The sequence below is a fragment of the Zalophus californianus genome, chromosome 4 (assembly GCF_009762305.2).
Source record: "Zalophus californianus isolate mZalCal1 chromosome 4, mZalCal1.pri.v2, whole genome shotgun sequence".
Classification (NCBI taxonomy): domain Eukaryota; kingdom Metazoa; phylum Chordata; class Mammalia; order Carnivora; family Otariidae; genus Zalophus; species Zalophus californianus.
In genome coordinates this window covers 126,660,927-126,686,510 of record NC_045598.1, presented here as the reverse complement: position 1 = coordinate 126,686,510, position 25,584 = coordinate 126,660,927, and the positions used below count along the sequence as shown (strand labels likewise).

Sequence of the window (25,584 nt, the reverse complement as noted above, 5' to 3'; positions counted from 1 at the left end):
AGCGATAACTTGTTAAATGCTTCAACTTCCAGAGGAACCTAACTGCTTCCAAGGGAAACTGCTTATTGATATAATTACAGGATACTAAAACCTAGAACTAATTTTACAATCATTCGAGACTCATTTTGACTGTGCTAAGAACAGAGAAATACTGTTCTTTAATATTAAACTTAGGGGAAATTGCAGAATGATTAAGTGAAAAACCTTCTCAAAAACAAACTTCTAAATTTTCAGGAGATATTAAGTATGACCTGTTTTTGTTTTCCTTTTAGGAAGACCTCTCTCCTTGCAAAAATCTTAGTGTTTTATATTTGTATGATAACCGTATTAGTCAAATGACTAACTTCAATTATGCTACAAATCTGACCCATTTATATCTACAAAACAACTGTATTTCATGTATAGAGAACCTCAGGTCATTAAAGAAACTGGAAAAACTGTAAGTGCTTTTATTTTTAAATAATGTAATTCTTTGTCATCATTACAGTAATATTTTTGCATATGGGCCTTTCCATTATCTGCAGTTTTGTGGAACAGACCTCAATTTTTATTCTCCTGTAGTATTATTAGTACAAAAAAAAACTGTTATACATGTAATACTTGGCAATTTGTTTCATTAAGCCTGATAATACATTTCTTTTGCAGGTGGGTGAGTTGTCTTAACCACTTATAAGGATACCTAAAGCATCCTTAAAGACTCAACTGGTGAAAAAAGTTTCCATGGAAACCAGATGAGCTCTCCTTTCAGAATCACACATTTCAAAGGGGCAGGGTCATAGAGTTGATACTGTTGATTTGATTGTAAAAAGGCATTTACTGCCTATAATGATTTTAACTCAACAGTGAAGACTGGTGTATTCAACTTTCCCAGACTGGAAGAATTATTAGCGCTTCCCAAAAAGTGGGCTAAGAACCTCAGAATGGGAAGAGAGTGGGGCAGAAAATGCTGATTGAAAATGCAGATTGCGGGGTTCTGACCTAGATAGCCAAATGAGAATCTCTGGTGTTAGGGCCAAAAATCTTCCATTTTTAAACCTATTACCCAGAGGGTGCCTGGGTGGCTCAGTCGGTTCAGCATCTGCCTTCAGCTCAGGTCATCATCTCAGGGACCTGGGACGGAGCCCTGTATTGGTCTCCCTGCTCAGCAGGGAGTCTTGTCTCTCCCTCTCCCTCCACCCTCCTCATGCTCTCTTTCACTCTCTCTCTCAAATAAATTAATAAATTCTTAAAAAAAAAAACCTACCCAGATGATTCTTCACCCTAACATATAAAAAGAATACTGGTAGATCATTTAATAAGGACTATTCCAATTCTCTCACTTTAAAAAAAATAAACTTATTTCTTAGACTAAATTAAGTGTAAGAATCATATAAATAAACCTTTCATTGATTCATTACAAAGAAGATTCTGCATATTTCTACATATGTAATTTTCACTCAGCTCAGTGATTGTTAGGTTTTTATCATGTTTACAGACCATGATATTCTCAGAATGTCTATTTAAAATTGTTTTATATTTTGCAGGTATCTGGGAGGCAATCACATTGCTGTCATAGAAGGTTTAGAAGGATTAGAAGGACTAAGAGAGCTTCATGTTGAGAGTCAGAGGCTTCCGCTTGGAGAAAAGCTTCTGTTTGATCCAAGAACTCTTCATTCTCTGGCAGTAAGGCCACATTTGAGTATTCTGACAAAGAATACAGTTATTAACAGTTATAATGGAACAGGAAGGTAGCAAAGGTATATTTGGACATTATGTATACTCTATATGTTTATATGGCCAGTTGAGAATTTTTAAATTTAAACTCAATTAGCCAGCATATAGTACATTAGTCTCAGATGTGGTATTCAATAATTTATCAGTTGCGTATAACACCCAGTGCCCATCACATCATGTGCCTCCTTTTGCCCATCACCCAATTACCCCACACCCCCACCCTTCTTCCCTCCAGCAACCCTCAGTTTGTTTCCTATAGTTAACAGTCTCTCATGGTTTTTCTCCTTCTCTGATGACTTCCCATTCAGCTTTCCCTCCCTTCCCCTATGATCCTCTACACTGTTTCTTATATTCCACATGAGTGAAACCATATAATAATTGTCTTTCGCTCATTGACTTATTTTGCTCAGCATAATGCCCTCCAGTTCCATCCATGTCAATATAAATGGTAAATATTTGCCCTTTCCAATGGCTGAGTAATATTCCATTGTATATATATATATCACATCTTTATCCATTCATCTGTCGATGGACATCTGGGCTCTTTCCACAGTTTGGCTATTGTGGACATTGCCCCTATGAACATTGGGGTCAGTACATTTGTATCTTTGGGATAAATCCCTAGTAGTGCAATCACTGGGCCATAGGGTAGCTCTATTTTTAACTTCTAAGTAAACTCCATACTGTTTTTCCAGAGTGGCTGCACTAGCTTGCATTCCCACCAACAGTGTAAGAGGGTTCCCCTTTCTCTGCATCCTCATCAATATTTGTTGTTTCCTGAGTGGCTAATTTTAGCCATTCTGACTGGTGTGAGGTGATATCCCAATGTGGTTTGGATTTGTATTTCCCTAATGCCGAGTGATATGGAGCATTTTTTTCATGTGTCTGTTGGCCATTTGTATGTCTTCTTTGGAGATATGTCTGTTCATGTCTTCTGTCCATTTCTTGATTGGATTATTTGTTCTTTGGGTGTTGAATTTGAAAAGTTCTTTATAGATCTTGGGATACTAGCCCTTTATCTGATATGTCATTTGCAAATATCTTCTCTCATTCTGTAGGTTGCCTTTTAGTTTTGTTGACTATTTCCATTGCTGTGCAAAAGCCTTTTATCTTGATGAAGTCCCAATAGTTTATTTTTGCTTTTGTTTCCCTTGCCTTTGAGACGTGTCTAGCAAGAAGTTACTGCAGCCAAAGTCACAGAGGTTGCTGTCTGTGTTCTCTTCTAGGATCTTGATGGATTCCTGTTTCACATTTAGGTTTTTCATCCATTTTGAGTCTATTTTTATGTATGGTGTAAGAAAATTGTCCAGTTTCATTCTTCTACATATGGCTGTCCAAGTTTCCCAGCACCATTTATTGAAGTGACTGTCCTTTTTCCATTGGATATTCTTTCCTGCTTTGTTGAAGATTAGTTGACCATAGAGTTGAGGGTCCATTTCTAGGTTCTCTATTCTGTTCCATTGATCTATGTGTCTGTTTTTGTGCCACTACCCATTACCATCTTGATGATTCAGCTTTGTAGTATAGCTTGAAGTCCAGGATTGTGATGCCACCAGTTTGGTTTTCTTTTCCATAATTCCTCTGGCTATTCGGGGTCTTTTCTGGTTCCAAACAGTTGAGAATTTATTTGAGGATTAAACTAACTTTTCTCATATAATTTCTCAGAGACTCAGCAGCTATAAAGTGGGAATAATAATGCCTGCCTCTACGGTACTAAAAGGATCAAAAGAAGGATGTGGAATGGTTATGTAAATTATTAGGTTCTAATCCAGATGTCAATTCATTCATAATTTCAGCCTTGGTTATTATTATGATTCAAAATTTATAGTATTAGGAAAAAGCCTAAGGAAAGAGTCATGCACAATTATTTGGCAAATTTTAAACAACCTAGAGAATCATGATGATGATAATTGTTTTCTTGATGGATTCTGATTTGATTGTAGGTTGCACTACATCAGCTCTGCCTCATCAGAAGCAAGTAGATCTGGAAGCACTAGATTTGATGCTCCCACTGTGACTTGACACCCAGTTACATTGTGAAGGTGTCACAATTAGTTGAGAAGCCAGAGGGTTCAGTGGAGGCTTTTGCTAATTCTCAAAATGGGATTTATTAGGATACGCTACCTTCAATTCTGGGGCAAGAGACATAAAGGGAACAGGTTGTGTGTTTATAGATTTCATTGGCTTTATTTTACAGTGCTCAGAAACAGAGGGCAATAGAAGGTTTGTGAACCAAAGTTATAAAAATTGAAAAACAGTCCTTTAAATTGGAAAAGAAAGAAGTGATCTGATTTCTATCCTACCCTCTCCCTATCCTCCCCATAGAATCAAATGTGTCTCAGCTCACCTCAACTGACCCAAATAAATTGATCCCTCTGTGGGGATGGCCAGTTTTATTACAAACGCCAGTACAAACATCTTTGCTTGCTCAATTTTTGCATAGATTCAATTAGATTCCAAAATTCTAAATATAAGGCATAATTTTTTAAGTTGTATTTAAATTCTTAAAAAGTATCAAGAAGTATTTTTTCTAAAGGTTGGTTATGGATGCCTTGGTGGGTCGACTCAATCTTGGTAGAGATTATTAGGCCATAGATTTTAAGATGGCTTTGGTTTAGTGTTGCTCTATTGTGTATTTATGTCCTCACTAACAGCTGATGTTGATACTGCTTGTTAATTAGCTAATCATTATTTTAAGTGCCTTCTGAACATATGGATTGTCAAGAGAAAACTTAGAGAAAATAGAGAGAGATAAAGATAAAAATTAAACTAGATAGGGTGTCTGGGTGGCTCAGATGGTTAAGCGTCTGCCTTTGGCTCAGGTCATGATCCCAGGGTCCTGGGATCGAGTCCCACATCGGGCTCCCTGCTCAGCGGGGAGCCTGCTTCTCCCTCTGCCTCTCTCTCTATCTCTTATGAATAAATAAATAAAAAGTCTTAAAAAAATTAAACCAGACAATCTTTTAGTCATTTTTCCTATTTAGGAAAACAGACAAAAACTATTTCTTCCTATGTAAGTATAAATCTTAGTGATAGTTAACACAAAATGATAATTTCCTTAAACTGAAATAAGCATTTTTCTATACTGTGTTATCATTTGTTTATGGGGGCATCTTTTCTCTTTCTTTGCTTCTTGATTCCTGGCTTCTTTTTTCTATAAATTTCTTTTATATTCTAGAAGAGGAAAATCAGACTTATGAAGGAAATTTAGACAAAAATAATAAGTCATATCACAATTACTAAAGTCCTTAAAGTTGTGTCTGAAAAAAATATAGCATAAAAACAAAATCTCCATGGCTTTTAATTTTCTTGCCTAAAGAGCAAAACAGCCTGAACTGATAAATCTTAAAAATTTTTCACAGATTAAGATTTCTGGTTCCTATATATAGCATTTAATTAGACTATTTACTAATGCTAATTTATTTTTCTTACAGAAATCCCTCTCTATATTGAATATCAGCAATAACAATATTGATGACATAAAAGACCTAGAAACACTGGAGAATCTTAATCAGCTCATAGCAGTTGACAACCAACTTCTGCATGTAAAGGTAGTGTAAAGAAAAATTATTTTTAAAGTACTTACACAAAATTGTGATTAAAAAGTACTTATTTTTCTAAATACATATAAAATTTATTACTTTAAAAACTATTCTGGATTAACTCTAAAACTAGCATATGAGTCTCTACTTCTTACTATATTTATTTGCATAACTCTGCCCTTTTACCTGGTTTTCTCTTCCATACCCCAATACCTCCACCCCTCACCAACAGAAAGAGGTTTTTCTGAGAGGGAAATATGTGCTTTTCCTCTCTGTATTATTTTTCCATCAAATGTTTCCCTCTAGAGACTAGATTTCTTACAACTTAATTCTGATCTCCCAATGAATGAATTTCTAGTAACTGTGATTAGACCTGAGCTCTCTCCTGGCTGCTCCTCCTTGGGCAAGTATCTGGATCTTGAACTTACTCTAATTTGCACTAGCTATATTCATGGCATGTTATGTCATATCATACTGTATTCATTCAATTATTTATTCATTCAAATATGTACTGAGTACCAACATGTCTGTCAGACAGTGTACTATTCTGTGTAGATCAGGGGAAGGAAGGGTACAGTCCTGGGGCTCAGAAAACCTACAGTCAGCAAGTAACAGGACTACAATGTGATTCTGTTTCCATAAGTATTGTGGTGGCACTAACTCAGTCTGTGGCTAGAGAAGGCATGCTGGAAACAGTCATCTGTAAGCTGAGCCACTGCCATGACCTCACAGTTTCTGGTATGGCAACGGGGGTAGGCTGTGGTATAATTTCTTTACCTGGAGACACAGGAGCAACGAAAAGCTTCTTTTCCCCATAAACAGAGCTCTTGTTTTCAAAACTACTTCCTATCCACTGACCTTAAAAAGCTTCCCCTGACTTGTTTCCAAATTCAGATCTAGTACCTAGTTAGTCCCATAACTACTATAAGCAGTAGACAATTACAAAACTATTACATGTATTTAACTACAAAAGAAGTCCCCAAAATACCCAAAATGCCACTGAACAATCAGGATGGATGTTTAAAATAAAAAGACCAATAAGGAAGCATGACTCGATTAATTGTTGCAACTTACAACATGAAGGATATAAGAAGTTCATGGGATAAATTCTGCATTCAAAAATATTTTAAGTTTTAGACTGCTCTTCTAGATTTTTTCCCCACTGGGCATTTTGTATTCATGAGAATTATTTAATTTTCCTATGATTTTGCAGTATTTGTATGAATAATATGATTTTGTGATAGATCGACAGCCTTATATGAAATACACTATACATGCATATGATCCTAATCAAAGTGACAAAGCCTGGTGTCTAAGTTTTTGTTAAGTAGAGAAGACTTGTGCTGTGTATTACATTCCCAATTCACCACATGGAAAATGGGAACAGAGTGGCCAAGCACAGAAGCTCACTTTTCCTGGGGAGAGAAAAGTGGAGAATTCCAGTCTCCCAAATTGGCATCAATCTTAAGTGCAGTATAAGTATTTTTCCAAAATGTTTTTGTAAGCCAGGTTCTACACACAATGCCTGGTAATGAGTGGTGAATATATTTTAAATGATCTGATTAGTTGTTAATTATAACTACCAAGATTCATTTCAGTTATTGTCATTCTTAAAGCCTTATTTTATTATGCTTTTTTAAAAGATTTTATTTATTTATTGAAAGAGAGCAGGAGCACAGGTGAGAGGGAGGAGAGGCACAGGAAAGGGGAGAGAGAGAAGCTCAAGAAGATGCAGCACTGAGCTGGAGCCCAATGTGGAGCTCGATCTCACAACCCTGAGATCATGACCTGAGCCAAAATCAAGGGTTGGATGCTTAACCAACTGAGCCACCCAGAAGCCCCTCTATTATGCTTTTAACTCTGAACAGAAAATCAAAGTTTGATAACAGGACAAAAATGCTAGCCTCCAAATGATCCCAAAGGAAGTTTTTCTGAATGACATTAAGACCAAGCTACTTCACCCACAGTGATTCTTAGGCTATGTTAATGTTGCATAATCAGGATAAATGTGTAACCAAAATAAATACTTTTATTATTATTGATTATTCAGCCGAATAATAAATGTCTAAATAAACAAACCCTTATTTTTTAAGACTGAACTCAATGTTACCTCCTCTGTGTAGTTTTTCCTGAACCCATCCCAATCAAGTTAATCTACTAAAAATATTTATGATATTATATGTGCCAGGCACTGCTCTAGGCCTTCAGAAAAAGTTCTAGGCACTGAGGATACCATGATCAAGACAGACAGGGTCTCTACCCTCAAAGAGCTTACATTAAAACGAGACAGGGGAGGGAACAGTCAGAAAATAAATAAGCAGAGATTATGAAAAAGGCTATGAAGAAATTAAATAGGATGACATAATAGAAAAGGGGCCAGTAGATATTTTAAATCAGATTATCAAAAAAGGCCTCTGAGGGAATGACATTTATGCTGAGATCTGAAGAATGATAAAGAACAAATCTGTGCAAAGAGCTAAGAAAAGAACATGCCAAGCATAGGGAACAGCAGATTTAAAGATTCTAAGTATCCTAGGAACAAAAAAGAGACCAATTTACTGTGATAGGGACCCCACTGCCTAGCTCGGTCTCTAACACATTGTAAGTACTCAATAAATAACTGTTGAATGAGGGGCGCCTGGGTGGCTCAGTTGGTTGAGCGTCTGCCTTGGGCTCAGGCCCTGATCCCAGGGTCCTGGGATCGAGCCCTGCATCAGGCTCCCTGCTCAGGAGGGAGCCTGCTTCTCCCCTTGCTCATGCTCTCTCACTTGCTCACTCTGTCTCTCAAACAAATAAATAAAATCTTTAAAAAAAATAAAAATAAAGAAAAAGAATGGGTTGCAAGAATAACAGCAAAGAGATCAGTTGGGAGACTACTGCAAAGGTTAAGAAAAGATGGTTGCTTGGAGATGAAAAGGAGTGGATGGATTGGAGGTATGTTTTTTTTTATTGAACCTATGGGACTTACTGAGTAGGATGCACAAGAATAAAGGAAAAAGAGAAGAATCAAGGATGAATCCTTGTTTTTTGTGTGAGGATCTGGGGAGACCATGGTAGCCTTTAGAAGTTGGGAAATACAAGGGAAGGAATAAAGAATTCCTTCTATTGAAATGCCTATTGGACACTGAAATTGACAGGAGAAGATAGGAAAGTTTTAGAATCAACAGTATTAACAGGATATTTAAAGCTGTGACTCTGGGTGAAAGACAGTAGGGATAGAGACTAGATAAGGCCAGAAACACTCCAATATTTAGAGATCATTTAGATGAGAAGGCACTGGGAGACGTCAACGATGAGAAGACAAGAAAAAGAAGCTTCAAGAAAGAAAGGGCTTTGCACTTTTTTCTAACCAAAGCCACATGAACCTCTTAGGAGTTTCTTTCCATGTTATGGCTTGAAAAACTTCAGGTTTTTCATGAAATACTTCTCCATACCTGAAACTTCAATATATAACAGGACAAAAATGCTAGACTCCAAATAAGATGAGATGAATGAAGAAAAAATTAAAAAGATTACCTAGATAGAATACCTTAAAAAATAAAGTTACTGGGGACAGGTTTAATTTGTGAATAAGTTGAACCAGAGAGACTGTGGTTCAAAAATCACAGCAAAATTTAAAAGAGGATAGAAGAAATTAAATATTCAATACAAACCTTAAATGATAAAACTTTATAAGTGTCCAAGAAACAACAAAAGAGAAAAAATGGAAAATAAGCAAGTAAAAAAGAAATGTAGAGAATTAATTCAGGAGATCCAACATATGACAAATAAGAGTACAAGAATCAGAAAATAGGAAAAAAGGGAAAATTATATTTAAAAATAATATAATGGGCCATGATGTATTAACCAAAACAAGAATCATCACACGCGCACACGCGTACACACACACACACCAGAAAGCCAGATAAAATATGTGAAACAACTTTTTCAGACACGACTAGAGGTGCACAGGACTGTGGACCCTAAGAGAAAGAAAACAAACAAGGTAAGATCTCTAATTATTCCAGCTTTCTGCCTGAAGGCACTTTCCAGACCACAATGCAGGGAGGGGAATAGCAAACAAGTGCCATGAAAATGTCAATCACAACTGGAGAAAAGTCACTCAAGAAAAAACATCTGGAAATGACAATGGAGGATGGAATTAGAAGACAGGACTATTAAAAAGCTATTATAAATATGGTCTAGAATTTAAAGACAGCATGAACACAAACAGAAAAGAAAGGGAAGATGCAAAGAAAAAAGTAACTTTTGGAACTGAAAAATGGATCTAAAATGAAAAATTAACTGGATGGGATTCAAAGTAGATTAATCATTAAAGAGGGCACTTGTTGTGATGAGCACTGGGTGTTGTATGTAAGCGATGAATCACTGAATTCTACTCCAGAAACCAATATTGCACTGTATGTTCACTAACTAAAATTTAAATTAAAAAAGTAGATAAGATATTACAGAAGAAATTATCAGTTAACTTAAAGCCATAGCATTAGAATTACTAAAAATTAGAGGTACAGAAAGTAAAAACACTAAAAAATGAACAGAGCCTCAGTGGCTTGTGGAATATAACAAGCATTCAAACATGTATGTAAATGGAGTCCTAGGAGGAGTAGGGGCAATGCTGGGGACTAAATGTTTGTGTCCCTTTAAAATTCATAAATTGGGGGCACCTGGGTGGCTCAGTTGGTTAAGCGACTGCCTTCAGCTCAGGTCATGATCCTGGAGTCCCAGGATCGAGTCCCACGTCGGGCTCCCTGCTCAGTGGGGGTGTGCTTCTCCCTCTGACCCTCTTCCCTTTCATGCTGTCTCTCATTCTCTCTCTCTCAATTAAATAAATAAAATCTTTAAAAAAAATAAAATAAAATTCATAAATTGAAACCTGATCCCCAGGGTGATGGTATTTGAAGGTAAGGCCTCTGGGAAATAATTAGGTCTTGAGTGAGGCTGGAGATCTCATGAATGGGATTAGAGTCTTTTTAAAGAAGAGAAGGGATCACGGCTTTCTCTCTTAGCTATGTGAGGATACAATGAGAATGCAGGCATCTACAAACCAGGGAGAATGCTCTCACAAGATCATAGTATCTGCCAGCACTTTGATCTTGGACTTACCAGTTTCCAGAATCATGAGAAATCAAGCTTGTTGCTTAAGCCATCTAGTCAATAGCATTCTGTTATAGCAGCCCAAACAAAGAAGAAAGCAGAAAATAGCTTTGAAAAAGTAGTGGCTTCAAAGTATCCAGAATAGTCAAAACCTTCCTGAAAAAAAACAAAAACAAAAACAAAAACCCCACACTGAAGGATTCACACTTTCCTATTTTAAAACTTACTACAAATGTGTATTAACTAAAGCAGTGTGGCATTGTCATAAGTATGAGACTGGAATCCAGAAATAAACCTTCACATTTATGTTAACTGATTTTTGACAAGGACACCAAGACAACCCAATGAGCAAAGAATAGTTTTTTTTTTAAAGATTTTATTTATTTATTTGAGAGAGAGAATGAGATAGAGAGAGAGCATGGCGGGGGAGGGTCAGAGGGAGCAGACTCCCTGCTGAGCAGGGAGCCCGATGTGGGACTCGATCCTGGGACTCCAGGATCATGACCTGAGCCGAAGGCAGTTGCTTAACCAACTGAGCCACCCAGGCACCCTTTTTTTTTTTTAAAGATTTTATTTATTTAAGAATAGTTTTTTCAATAAATGGTGCTGAGATATTTGGATAGCTGCATATAAAAGAATTAAGTTGGATCTCTTCTATAACATAAGCAAAAATCTATTCAAAATTGGTCAAAGATTTAAATATGAGTTAAAACTACAAAACTCTTCGAGGAAAACATAGGGATAAATCTTTATGACTTTCTATTAGACAAAAACTTCTTAAATACAACACCAAAAGCATAAGCAAAAAATAAATAAATAAATAAATTAGACATCAGCAAAATTAAAAATTTTTATACTTCAAAGAATATCATTAAGAAAATGAAAAAGACAAGCCAACAGACTGGGGGAAAATATTTGCAAATCCTATAACTGATATTAGACTTGGTGTCCAGAATATATTAAAAAAAAACTCTCATGACTCAATAAGAAAAAGACAAACAATCCAATTTATAAATGGGAAGAGAACTTGAATAGATATTCTACAAAGAAGATATAGAAGTGGATAATATGCACATGAAAAGATACTCAACATCAATAGTCATTAGGGAAATGTAAATCAAAACCACAATTATACACCACTTCATACCTGATAAGATAGCTATAATTAAAAAGATAGATAATAACAAGTGTTGGCAATAATGTGGAGAAATGGGGCGCCTGGGTATCTCACTCAGTTAACTGTCTGACTCTTGGTTTCAGCTCAGGTAGTGATCTCAGGGTCCTGGGATCAAGCCCCATGTTGGGCTCTGCACTCAGCACGGAGTCTGTTTCCAATTCTACCCCCAACTCCCACCCCTCTCCCCACTTCTGTGCTTACATGCACATGCGCTCTCTCACACTCTCTCAAATAAATAAAATCTTTAAAGATTATCAATTTTTTATTTTTATTTATTTTTTTAAGATTATCAATTTTTTAAAACAAAAATAACCACAGATCATGGGTTAATAATATGTAAAAGTAAAATGTAGAATAACAATAGCAAAAATGACAGGGAGGTAGGAAATGGCAGTATACTAAGGTTACATATGAAGTGATGTCATTATTTGAACAAAATGTGCGTATTTAAGGATGATTGTTCTAAACCCTAAAGCAACCACTAAAATAACAAGGATATTTATAACTAGTAAGTCAGTCAGAGAGAGAAAATGAGATGCAAAAATACGGGGGAGCAGGAAAGGAGGAAAAGGGAACAGATAAGACAGATAGCAAGATGGTACTTTAAACTCAGTTTTATTGGTAATTATATTAAATGTAAATAGTCTAAACATTCCAATCAAAAGGCGGAGATGGTAAGACTGGATTTTGAAAATCCAATCACATGCTCTCTGCAAGAAACACACTTTAAATATAAATATATATACAGGTAAGAAGTAAAATTACAGGGAAATATATACACAAATAATAAGATTAGAAAGCTGGAGTGGCTATATTAAGCTAGAACAGATTTCAGGATAAGAAATATTACCAGAGATAGATCAGGAAATTTTATAATGATTAAGAAGTGCCAATTCCTTAAGAAAACATTACACTCCTCAATATATATGTACCTAATAACAGAGCTTCAAAATGCAGAAAGCAAAAATTGGCAGAAGGGAAACAGACAAATACATAATTAAAACAGATTTCAACACTCTCTCTAAGTAGCCAGTAAATCAGTAAGGATATAAAAGATCGGTACAACACAGCCAACTGAATTAACCTAATTGACTCTCAGAACATTCCACCTAAGAACAGAAGTTGGAATAGTCACCAAAATAATCCATATGCTGAGCCATAAAGCAAGCTTCAAAAACTTTAAGGAACTGAAATTTTGCAGAGTACGTTATTTAACCACAATGGAATTAAATTAGGAATAAAGGAAAGAAATCTTTAAAATCTCCAAATGTTTGGAGATTTAAAAACACACTTTTAGGGGCACCTGGGTGGCTCAGTTGGTTAGGCGACTGCCTTCAGCTCAGGTCATAATTCCAGGGTCCTGGGATCGAGCCCCGCATCAGACTCCCTGCTCGGCAGGAAGCCTGCTTCTCCCTCTCCCACTCCCCCTGTTTGTGTTCCCTCTCTCACTGTCTCTCTCTGTCAAATAAATAAAACCTTTAAAAAAATAAAAACATACTTTTATTATTTTAAGATTTTATTTATTTATTAGAGAGAGAAAGAGAAAGCAGAGGGAGGAGCAAAGGGAGAGGGACAAGCAAACTCTGTGCTGAGCACAGAGCTCAACATGGAGCTCAGTCTCAGGACCCTAAGATCATGAGCTGAGCTGAAATCAAGAGTTGTACACTTAACCAACTGAGCCACACAGGCACCCCTAAAAACACACTTTTAAATAACCTCTGGGACAAAGAAAAAAATCACAAGGAAAATTAGAAAATATTTGAACTGAGTGAAAGTGAAAACAAAAATTTGAAAATTTGTGGGATGCAGTAGCATATTGCTTAGAGGGAAATTTATAGCTTTGAACGCCTCTATTACAAAAGAGGGAAAATGATCTAACTTCCACCTCAAGAAGCAAGAAAAGTAAATGCAAATTCAATTCAAAAGAAGGAAATAACAGCAGAAATCAATGATAAAGAAATATAGACTGACTACAGAAAAATCAATGAAACCAAAAGCTGACTCTGAAAATATAAATAAAAGTAATCAATTCTAGGTGGGCTGATAAGAAAACAAAGAGAGAAGACACTACCAATATCAGAGATGAAAAATATGTTGCTGTAGTTAAAAGAATAATAAAGGAATGCTGTAAAGAACTTTATGCCAATAAAGTTGACAGCTTAGGTAAAACGTAAATTCCTTGAAATACACGAATTAGAAGAAATAGAAATTCGATATAGCTCTGTATCTATTAAATACTTATAAATAAAAACATTTCCACAAAGAAAACTCCAAACCCAGATGGCTTCGTTGATACACTCTATCACACACTGAAGAACCAAATTATACCAATCCTACACAAACTCCTTTAGAAAACAGATAAGCAGGAAAAACTTCTCAACTCATGTTATCAGGCCAACATTATCCTACTATCCCCAATTTTACAAGAAAAGAAAATACAATGAATGAAATAAATGAAAACACTATCCCTCATGAACACAGAAACACAAGTCCCTACCAAAATATTAGCAAAACCCAGCAATATATAAAAAAGATAAGCCAGGGCGCCTGGGTGGCTCAGTTGGTTAAGCGACTGCCTTTGGCTCAGGTCATGATCCTGGAGTACCAGGATCAAGTCCCGCATCGGGCTCCTGCTCAGCAGGGAGTCTGCTTCTCCCTCTGACCCTCCCCCCTCTCATGTGCTCTCTCTCTCTCTCTCAAAATAATAAATAAAATCTTAAAAAAAAATAAAAATAAAAATAAAAAATAAAAAAGATAAGCCATAATGACCAAGTGAGATTTATTCTAAGAATGAGATTGGTTCAACATTCAAAAATCAATGTAATTTGGGATGCCTGGGTGGCTCAGACAGTTAAGTGTCTGCCTTCTGCTCAGATCATGATCCCAGAGTCCTGGGATCGAGTCCCACAACGGGCTGCTTGCTCAGTGGGGAGCCCGCTTATCCCTCTGCCCCTCCCCATGCTCATGCTCTCTCCCTCTCTGACAAATAAATAAAATCTTTTTTAAAAAGTCAATGTAATTCACCAAACAAAATAAAAGAGAAATATGATCATCTCAATAGAGACACAAATGCATTTTTAAAAATTCAACACCCATTTTGATTTTTAAGACATTCTCAGCAAACAAATTGAAGGGAACTTAACCTGATAATTGGCATTCATGTAAAATCTATAAATAACATCATAACTTACGATGAAAGACTAAATGCTTTCCTCCTTGAGACTGAGAATAAAGCAAGGATGTTTAATCTACTTTATAGTAGAAGTCCTGGCCAAGCAATAAGTCAAGAAATGAAACAACATTCAGTTTGGAAAGGAAAAAAGAAAAGTATCTTTACCAGCAGACTACATGATTTGATAAATATAAAATCATAAAAAATCTACAAAAAGCTATTAGAACTTATAGAATAAATTTAGCTATGCTATAGGAAACAAGTTCAATATGCAAAAATCAGTTTTCACACACTAGCAATAAACAAGTGGAAAATGATTTTTTTTTAAAGATGCCATCCACCATTCATGTGAAAAAACATGAGATACATAAGGATAAACTTAAAATATGTGCAAGGGCTGTGCAATAAAGACATTTCTCCAAAGAAGACATCCAAATGGCCAACAGGCACATGAAAAAGTGCTCAACATCGCTCGGCATCAGGGAAATCCAAATCAAAACCTCAATGAGATACCACCTCACACCCGTCAGAATGGCTAAAATTAACAAGTCAGGGAACGACAGATGTTGGCGGGGATGTGGAGAAAAGGGAACCCTCCTACACTGTTGGTGGGAATGCAAGCTGGTGCAACCCCTCTGGAAAACAGTATGGAGGTTCCTCAAACAGTTGAAATTAGAGCTACCGTTCGATCCAGCAATTGCACTACTGGGTATTTACCACAAAGATACAAATGTAGGGACCCGAAGGGGTACGTGTACCCCAATGTTTATAGCAGCAATGTCCACAATAGCCAAACTGTGGAAAGAGCCAAGATGCCCATCGACAGATGAATGGATAAAGAAGATGTGGTATATATACACAATGGAATATTATGCAGCCATCAAAAGGAATGAGATCTTGCCATTTGCAACGACATGGATGGAACTGGAGGGTGTTATGCTGAGTGAAATAAGTCAATCAGAGAAAGACATGTATCACATGACCTCACTGATATGAGGAATTCTTAATCTCAGGAAACAAACTGAGTGTTACTGGAGTGGTTGGGGGTGGGAGGGAGGGGGTGGCTGGGTGATAGACATTGGGGAGGGTATGTGCTACGGTGAGCGCTGTGAATTGTGCAAGACTGTTGAATCACGGATCTGTACTTCTGAAACAAATAACGCAACATATTTTAAGAAAAAAAAAGAAGAAGATAACAGGAGAGGAAGAAAAGGGGAGTATGTCAGAGGGGGAGACGAACCATGAGAGATGATGGACTCTGAAAAACAAACTGAGGGTTCTAGAGGGGAGGGGGTAGGGGGATGGGTTAGCCTGGTGATGGGTATTGAGGAGGGCACGTTCTGCATGGAGCACTGGGTTTTATGAACAAACAATGAATCATGGAACACTGCACCAAAAAACTAATGATGTAATATATGGTGATTAACATAACAATAAAAAATTTAAAAAAGAAAAAAAAAACTACAAAATACCATTGGGATAAATTAACGAACAACTAAATAAATGGAGAGAAATACCATTTTCATGGATTGTAAGATTATATTTTTTTTCTTTTTAAAGATTTCATTTATTTATTTTAGAAAGAGAGAGAGACAGCAAGAGAGAGAACACAAGTAGGGGGAGTGGGAGAGGGAGAAGCAGGCTTCCTGCTAAGCAGGGAGACCAATGCGGGGCTTGATCCCAGGAGCCCGAGATCATGACCTGAGCTGAAGGCAGACACCCAACGACTGAGCCACCCAGGTGCCCCTGGAAGACTATATTCTTAAGGTGCTAACTCTTTATAAATTAATCTATATATTCAACATAATCCCAATCATAATCCTTGCAGAATTTTTTAAGGAAATTGACCAGTTGATTCTAAAATTTATGTGATAATGCAAAGGACCTAAAATACTGAAACAATATTAGCAGAAAGAATGATGTTGAAGAACTCTACCTGATTTCACGACTTTATTGTTACAATAATCAAGACACTGCATTAGTGACATAGGATGGACACAGATATCAAGATTTATAAAGAAATCACATATGTTCAACTGATTTTCTTACACGGGTTCCAAGATAATTCAATGAGGATAAAGTTTTCAACAAATGCTGGTGGAACCACTGGATATCAAAATAGAAAAAGTGAACCTTCACCCTTCATATCATATACAAAATTCACTCAAAGTGGATCATATCCAAATTTAACTGCTAAGATATAAAACCGCTAGATAAAAAACATAGATTAAAGAGTTCTTTAAAGAACTCAAACACAAAGAACACAAAAAGCAAGACCCATAAAAAACTGTTAAACGGGACTTTATCAAAATTTATTTTTTTTTAAAACCTCTGTTCTTTGAAAGATAAAGAAATGGTAAACCACAGGTGGAGAGAAAATATTAGCTATCATATATGTAACAAACAGTTGTTATCCAGAATATATAAAGAACTTTTGAAACTCTATAGTAAGAAGACAAGCAACACATTTAAAATGGGCTAAAGATTACAAAAAACTTTATAAAGTAACATATGCTAATGTAAATGAATACAAGAAAAGTACTCAAATCATCATTCAGCAGGGAAAAGCAAATTAAAACCAAAATGTGATTCCACTACAATGGCTAAAATTAAAGACACTGACAATACCAATTTTTTTAGTTTTCATTTAAATTTTTTTTATAGATTTATTTTATTTTATTTTATTTTTATTTGACACAGAGAGAGAGTACAAGCAGGGGGAGCGACAGGCAGAGGCAGAGGGAGAGGGAGAAGCAGGCTCCCCGCCGAGCAGGGAGCCAGATGCGGGGCTCGATCCCAGGACGCTGGGATCATGACCTGAGCCGAAGGCAGACGCTTAACCGTCTGAGCCACCCAGGCGCCCCTCATTTAAATTTTAATTAACATGCCATACAATATTGGTTTCAGGAGTAGATTCAGTGATTCATCACTTACAACATCCAGTGCCCTCTTTAATACCCATCACTCATCTAGCCCATCCCCTACCCAGCTCATTCCATCAGCCCTCATTAAGAGTCTCTTACGGGGTGATGGGCATTAAGGAGGGAATTTTATGTTATCAGCACTGGCTATTATATGCAACTGACGAATCACTAAATTCTACCTCTGAAAGTAAAAAAAGAAAAAGAAGAAGAAAAAGTCTCATGGTTTGTTTCCCTCTCTCATTTTTTTCCCCCTTCCCATATGTTCCTCTGCTTTATTTCTTAAATTTCATGTGAGTAAAATCATACGGTATTTGTCTTTCTCTGACTGACTTATTTTGCTTAGCATAATACACTCTGGCTCCATACATGTCATTGCAAATGGCAAGATTTTATTCTTTTTTTATGGCTGAGTCATATTCCATTGTATATATATACCACATCTTCTTTATCCATTAATACGAATTTTTTATTCAATTAATTAACACATAATGTATTATTAGTTTCAGAGGTAGAAGTGATTCATCAGTCTTATATAATACCCAGTGCTCATTATATCACATGCCCTTCTTAATGTCCATCACCCAGTTACCCCATTCTCCCACCCCTCCTCCAGCAATTCTCAGTTTGTTTCCTAAGATTGAGTCTCTTATGTTTTATTTCCCTCTCTGATTTCATCTTTTTTTAGGCCCTATGATCCTGTTTTGTTTCTTAAATTCCACATATGAGGAGATATGATAATTGCCTTTCTCTGATTGACTTATTTTGTTTAGCGTAATACCCTCCTGTTCCATCCATGTCGTTGCAAATGGCAAGATTTCAATTTTTTGATGGCTGAGTAGTATTCCAGTGTGTGTGTGTGTGTGTGTGTGTGTGTGTGTGTGTGTGTGTGTGTGTGTGTGTATACCACATCTTTATTCATTCATCTGTTGATGGACATCTGAGCTCTTTCCATAGTTTGGCTATTGCAGATATTGCAGCTATAAACACTGGGAAGCAGGTGCCCCTTTGGATCACTACATTTGTATCTTTGGGGTAAATCCCTAGCAGTGAAATCATTGGGTCATAGAGGGTACGTCTATTTTTAACTTCTTGAGGAAACTCCATACTGTTTTCCAGAGTAGCTATACCAGCTTGCATTCCCACCAACAGTGTAGGAGGGTTCCCCTTTCTCTGCATCCTCGCCAACATCTGTCATTTCCTGAGTGGCTAATTTTAGCCATTCTGACTGGTGTGAGTTGGTATCCCAGTGTGGTTTGGATTTGTATTTCCCTAATGCTGAGTGATGTGGAGCATTTTTTTCATGTGTCTGTTGGCCATTTGTATGTCTTCTTTGGAGATATGTCTGTTCATGTCTTCTGCCTATTTCTTGATTGGATTACTTGTTCTTTGGGTGTTGAGTTTGATTAAGTTCTTTACTGATTTTTGGATACTAGTCCTTTATCTGATAAGATATTTGCAAATATCTTCTCCCATTCTGTCGGTTGTCTTTTGGTTTTGTCGACTGTTTCCTTTGCTGTGCAAAAGCTTCTTATCTTGATGAAGTCCCAATAGTTCACTTTTGCCTTTGTTTCCCTTGCCTTTGAGATGTGTCTAGCAAAAAGTTCCTGCAGCTCAAGTCACGGAGGTTGCTGCCTGTGTGTTCTCCTCTAGAATCTTGATAGATTCCTATCTCACGTTTAGGTCTTTCATCCATTTTGAGTCTATTTTTGTGTATGGTATAAGAAAATTGCCCAGTTTCATTCTTCTATATTTGGCTGTCCAATTTTCCCAACACCATTTGTGGAAGGGACTTTTTCCACTGGATATTCTTTCCTGCTTTGTCCAAGATTAGTTGACCATAGAATTTAAGATCCATTTCTGGGTTCTCTATTCTGTTCCATTGACCTGTGTGTCTGTGTTTGTGCCAGTACCATGCCGTCTTGATGAATCAGCTTTCTAATAGAGCTTGAAGTCCAAGACTGTGATGCCATGAGCTTTGATTTTCTTTCTCAACACTCCTTTGGCTATTCGGGGTCTCTTCTGGTTCCATACCGATTTTAGGATTCTTTGTTCCATTTCTGTGGAAAAAAAAGTTGATGGTATTTTGATAGGGATTGCACTGAAAATATAGATTGCTCTAGATAGCATAGACATTTTAACAATATTTGTTCTTCCTATCCATGAGCATGAAACATTTTTCCATTTTTTTGTGTCTGCCTCAGTTTATTTCATGAGTGTTCTATAGTTTTCTGAGTACAGATCCTTTGCCTCTTTGGTTAGGTTTATTCCTAGGTATCTTATGGGTTTTGGTAAAATTGTTAATGTGATCAACTCCTTAGTTTCTCTTTCTTCTGTCTCATTGTTAGTGTATAGAAATGCAACTGATTTCTGTGTAGTGATTTTACATCCTGCAACTATGCTGAATTCCTGTATGAGTTCTAACAATTTTGGTGTGGAGTCTTCTGGGTTTTCCACATAGAGTATCATGTCATCTGTGAAGAGTGGGAATTTGACTTCTTTACCAATTTGGATGCCTTTTATTTGTTTTTGTTGTCTGATTGCTGAGGCTAGGACTTCTAGTACTATGTTGAACAACAGTGGTGAGAATGAATATCCCTGCCATGTTTCTGACCTTAGGGGAAAAGCTGTCAACTTTCCCCCATTGAGAATGATATTCGCTGTGGGATCTTGATATATGGCTTTTATGATATTGAGGTATGTTCCCTCTATCTGTACACTCTGAAGAGTTTTATCAAGAAATGATACTGTACTTTGTCAAATGCTTTTTCTGCATCTACTGAGAGTATCATATGTTTCTTGTCCTTTCTTTTATTAATATAGTGTATCACATTGATTTGCAAAGGCTGAACCACACTTGCAGCCCAGGAATAAATCCCACTTGGTCGTGGTGAATATCCTTTTAATGTACTGTTGGATCCTATTGGCTAGGATTTTGTTGAGAATTTTGGCATCCATGTTCACCAGGGATATTGGTTTGTAATTCTCCTCTTTGGTGGGGTCTTTGGTTTGGGAATCAAGGTAATGTTGGCCTCATATAATGAGTTTGGAAGTTTTTCTTCCATTTCCATTTTTTGAAACAGCTTCAGAAGAATAGATATTAATTGTTCTTTAAATGTTTGATAGAATTCCCCTGGGATGCCATCTGGCCCTGGACTCTTGTTTGCTGGGAGATTTTTGATTAGTGCTTTAATTTCCTTTCTGATTATGGGTCTGTTCAGGTTTTCTACTTCTTCCTGGTTCAGTTTTGGTAGGTTATATGTCTCTAGGAACGCATCCATTTCTTCCAGATTGCCTAATTTGTTGGCATATACTTGCTCATAATATGTTTTTATAGTTGTATTTCTTTGGTGGTGGTTGTGATCTCTCCCCTTTCATTCATGATTTTATTTATTTGGGTCCTTTCTCTTTTCTATTTGATAAGTCTGGCCAGGGGTTTATCAATCTTATTAATTCTTTCAAGGAACCAGCTCCTAGTTTCACTGATCTGTTCTACTGTGTTTTTGGTTTCTATTTCATTGATTTCTGCTCTGATCTTTATTATTTCTCTTCCCCTGCTGGGTTTAGGCTTTATTTGCTGTTCTTTCTCCAGCTCCTTTAGTTGTAAGGTTAGGTAGTGTATTTGAGACCTTTCTTGTTTTGTGACAAAGGCTTGTATTGCTATATACACTTCCCTCTTAGGACTGCCTTTACTGAATCCCAAAGATTTTGAACAGTCGTGTTTTCATTTTCATTTGTTTCCATGAATTTTTAAAGTTCTTCTTTAATTTCCTTCCTAATTTCTTCTTTAATGAATGAGTTGACTCATTCATTCTTTAGTAGAATGCTCTTTAGCCTCCATGTGTTTGAGTTCTTTCCAAATTTCCTCTTGTGATTAAGTTACAGTTTCAAAGCACTGTGGTCTGAAAATATGCAAGGAATGATCCCAGTCTTCTGGTACTGGTTGAGACCTGATTTTCGACCCAGTATGTGATCTATTCTGGAGGATATTCCATGTGCACTTGAGAAGAATGTGTATTTTGTTGCTTTAGGATGGAACACTCTGAATATACCTGTGAAGTCCATCTGGTCCAGTGTGTCATTCAAAGCCCTTGTTTCCTTGTTGATCTTCTGCGTAGATGATCTGTCCATTGCACTGAAGGGGGTGTTAAAGTCCCCTACTATTCCTGTATTGTTATCAATGTGTTTCGTTAATTTTGTTACCAATTGGCTTATATAATTGGCTGCTCCCACGTTAGTGGCATTAGTATTTACAATTGTTAGATCTCCTTGTTGGATAGACCCTTTAATTATGATATAGTGTCCTTCCTAATCTCTTATTACAGTCTTTGGTTTAAAATCTAATTTGTCTGATATAAGGGATGGCCACCTGTGCTTTCTTTTGATGTCCATTAGCATGATAAATGGTTTTCCAGCCCCTCACTTTAAATCTGGAGGTGTCTTGGGTCTAAAAATCAGTCTCTTGCATACAACATATCAATGGGTCTTCCTTTTTTATTCAGTCTCATACCCTGTGTCTTTTGACTGGGGCATTTAGCCCATTTACATTCAGGGTAACTACTGAAAGATGTGTATTTAGTGCCATTATACTACCTATAAAGTAACTGTTTCTGTATATATTGTCTCTGTTCCTTTCTGGTCTATGTTACTTTTGGGCTCTCTCTTGGCTTAAAGGATCCCTTTTAATATTTCTTGCAGGGCTGGTTTAGTGATCACAAATTCTTTTATTTTCTGTTTGTCATAAAAGCTTTTTGTCTCTCCTGTTTTGAATGACATCCTTGCTGGATAAAATATTCTTGGCTGCATATTTTTCTCTTTTAGCACCCTGACTATATCATGACAGTCCTTTCTGGCCTGCCAAGTCTGTGGTAGGTCTGTTGCCAGTCTAATGTTTCTACCCTTGAAGGTTATGGACCTCTTGTCCTGAGCTGCTTTCAGAATTTTCTCTTTGTCTCTGAGATATGCAAGTTTCACTATTATAAGTCGAGGTGTTCACCTATTTTTATTGATTTTGAGGGGGGGTTCTCTTGCCTCCTGGACTTGAATGCTTGCTTCCTTCCTCAGATTAGGGAAGTTCTCTGCTATAATTTGCTCCAATATACCTTCTGCCCCTCTTCCTTTCCTCTTCTGGGATCCCAATTATTCTAATATTGTTTCACATTATGGTTTCACTTATCTCTCAAATTCTCCCCTCGTGATCCAGTAGTTGTTTATCTCTCTTTTTCTCAGTATCTTTATTCTCCATCATTTTGCTTTCTAGATCACTAATTCTCTCTTCTGCCTCATTTATCCTAGTGTTTAGAGCCTCCATTTTTATTACATCTCATTAATAGCCTTTTTAAAATTTCAACTTGATATTTTAGTTCTTCTGACATCTTACTCATATTCATACTGATTAGGTCCCTGGCAGTCAGTACTGCCTCTTGTTCTCTTTTTTGAGGTGAGTTTCCCATCTTGTCATTCTTGGAGAAAGTGGTCGTTTTTCTATTCATAGAGTTGCATCTATTGTTTTCTTAGATCTCCGGTTGAGTTCACAGGTGTTCTAAATTATTTAACAACTATCAAGCTGAATTCCTGGGACCAGAGGAAACTAAGGTCTCCAACTCCTCTGCCATCTTGGACTATCTCCTCCAACCCCATTAATACCAATTTTTTATTGGATCTGGAGCAACTGGGTTTCTCATTAATTGCTGAGGAAAATCTAAAAGGTACATCTCTCTGGAAAATAGTTTGACAGCTTCAGGGCACTTGGGTGGCTCAGTCATTAAGCATCTGCCTTTGGCTCAGGTCATGATCCCAGGGTCCTGGGATCAAGCCCCAAATCAGGCTCCCTTCTCAGCAGGAAGCCTGCTTCTCCCTCTCCCACTCCCCCTGCTTGTGTTCCCTCTCTTGCTGTGTCTCTCTCTATCAAATAAATGAATAAAATCTTTTTAAAAAAGGAAAATAGTTTGACATTTTCTTATAAACTTAAATATGTACTTTTTATTTATGTAAATAAATATGATTCAGCAACCCCATTTTTATGTATTTACCCAAGTGAAATAAAAAGCTATGTTCACTCAAATATCTGTATGCAATTCTTTATAATAACTTTATTTATAATTTTAGAAACAACCAAGTTTCCCTCAAATGGGCAATAAACAAACTGTATTCCATACCATGGAACATCACCCAACAATAAAAATGAATGAACTGCTACTGATGCATACAACAACATGGACAAATTAAAAAATATTATACTGAGTGAAATAAGATAGACAAAAAAGTGTACATACTGTATGATTCCACTTATATGAAACTGCTGAAAAGTAAGAACAAATGTATATAGTACCAATTATATCAATAGTTGCTGAATGGGAATGGGAAGAGGTTGACTGGAATGGGCTATGAGTGAATCTTAAAGAATAATGAAAACATTCTCTCTTGATTATAGTGATTGTTATATGAATGTATAGGATTTAGTCTTTTAGTGGATGCATACTGTATGTAAATTACAAATCCATAAGGTTAATTTTAAATATTGGAGGAACTTCCAAAACCAAAGGACATGAATTGACAGAATGAAACTGTCTCCCAAATGCCAGCACAGTGGATGGAAAATGACCCACACTGAGGTGCATCCTTAAAAGTTTTTAGGACACCAGGAATAAATAGTCCCTAAAGAATTTGACAGAGAAAAAAGGATAATAATATAAAGAATCAAAATGGAATCAGAATTACAGACGTTTCTATCTGGAACACAGTAGAAAAATGCCTCCAAAATTTTGAGATAAAAATCTTCTAAATCTAGAATTATATACTCCATGAATTTTTCAATCAATTATGAGGTATAAAATATCTTTGAACATGCAAGCTCTAAAAAAACTTATGTCCCTTTCTCAGGCACCTTTGAAGAATGAGTCTCATCTAAACAGGACAGAAAACTAAAAAGAGGGAAGACATAGGATCTAGGAAACAGGAGAAAGTCAAAAGAAATTCCCAGAATGAATATGAAGGAAATCTAAAGTGAAGTCTTAAAACAGTATCTACCAGCCCAGGTTATAGTAGGGTGAATTGGTGATAAATACATCGAAAAATAAGCAAATAATCAACCAATTTTTAATTCCAGGGACAATAAAAAGCAATCATAGCACATTATGTGATTTAACTTTGAACAATATTTAAGTGAGCTTAATTATGTAGTCAATAAATACTAACCATATCAACAATTTTATTTTTTTAATATCTTTAATTTTATTTATTTATTTATTTGAGAGAGAGAGAATGAGATAGAGACAGAGAACATGAGAGGGGGGAGGGTCAGAGGGAGAAGCAGACTCCCTGCTGAACAGGGAGCCCGATGCAGGACTCGATCCTGGGACTCCAGGACCATGACCTGAGCCGAAGGCAGTCGCTCAACCAACTGAGCCACCCAGGCGCCCCTTTAATTTTATTTTATTATGTTATGTTAATCACCATACAATACATCATTAGTTTTTGATGTGGTGATCCACAAGTCATTGTTTTCATATAACACCCACTGCTCCATGCAGTACGTGCCCTCCTTAATACCCATCACCGGGCTAACCCATCCCACCACCCCCTCCCCTCTAAAACCCTCAGTTTGTCTCTCATGGTTCATCTCTCCCTCCAATTTTCCCCCCTTCAGTTTTCCCTTCCTTCTCCTAATGTCCTCCATGTTATTCCTTATGTTTGTTTTGTTGGCTGTTTCCTTTGCTGTGCAGAAGCTTTTTATCTTGATGAAGTCCCAAAAGTTCATTTTTGCTTTTGTTTCACTAGCTTTTGGATGTATCTTGAAAGAAGTTGCTGTGGCCGATGTCAAAGAGGTTACTGCCTATTTTCTCCTCTAGGATCTTGATGGATTCCTGTTTCACACTGAGGTCTTTCATCAATTTTTAGTTTATCTTTGTGTGTGGTGTTAGAGAATGGTCGAGTTTCATTCTTCTGCGTGTGGCTGTCCAATTT

The 25,584-nt window shown here is 36.7% G+C and overlaps 2 protein-coding genes across 5 annotated transcripts in view; one reads left to right on the top strand and one right to left on the bottom strand.

The window, feature by feature from the left end:
- The window catches only part of CSPP1 (centrosome and spindle pole associated protein 1), a 266,222-nt gene that overhangs the window by 208,995 nt on the left and 31,643 nt on the right, over positions 1-25,584 (bottom strand). The gene's annotated exons all lie outside the window — the stretch shown is intronic.
- Positions 1-25,584, top strand: part of PPP1R42 (protein phosphatase 1 regulatory subunit 42) — a 65,816-nt gene that overhangs the window by 9,643 nt on the left and 30,589 nt on the right. For all 3 annotated transcript variants that reach the window (XM_027571084.2, XM_027571242.2, XM_027571163.2), the window contains exons 3-5: positions 273-439; positions 1,524-1,662; positions 5,148-5,264. In XM_027571084.2, the coding sequence (XP_027426885.1) occupies positions 273-439; positions 1,524-1,662; positions 5,148-5,264 (423 nt within the window). The remainder of the gene's footprint in view (positions 1-272; positions 440-1,523; positions 1,663-5,147; positions 5,265-25,584) is intronic.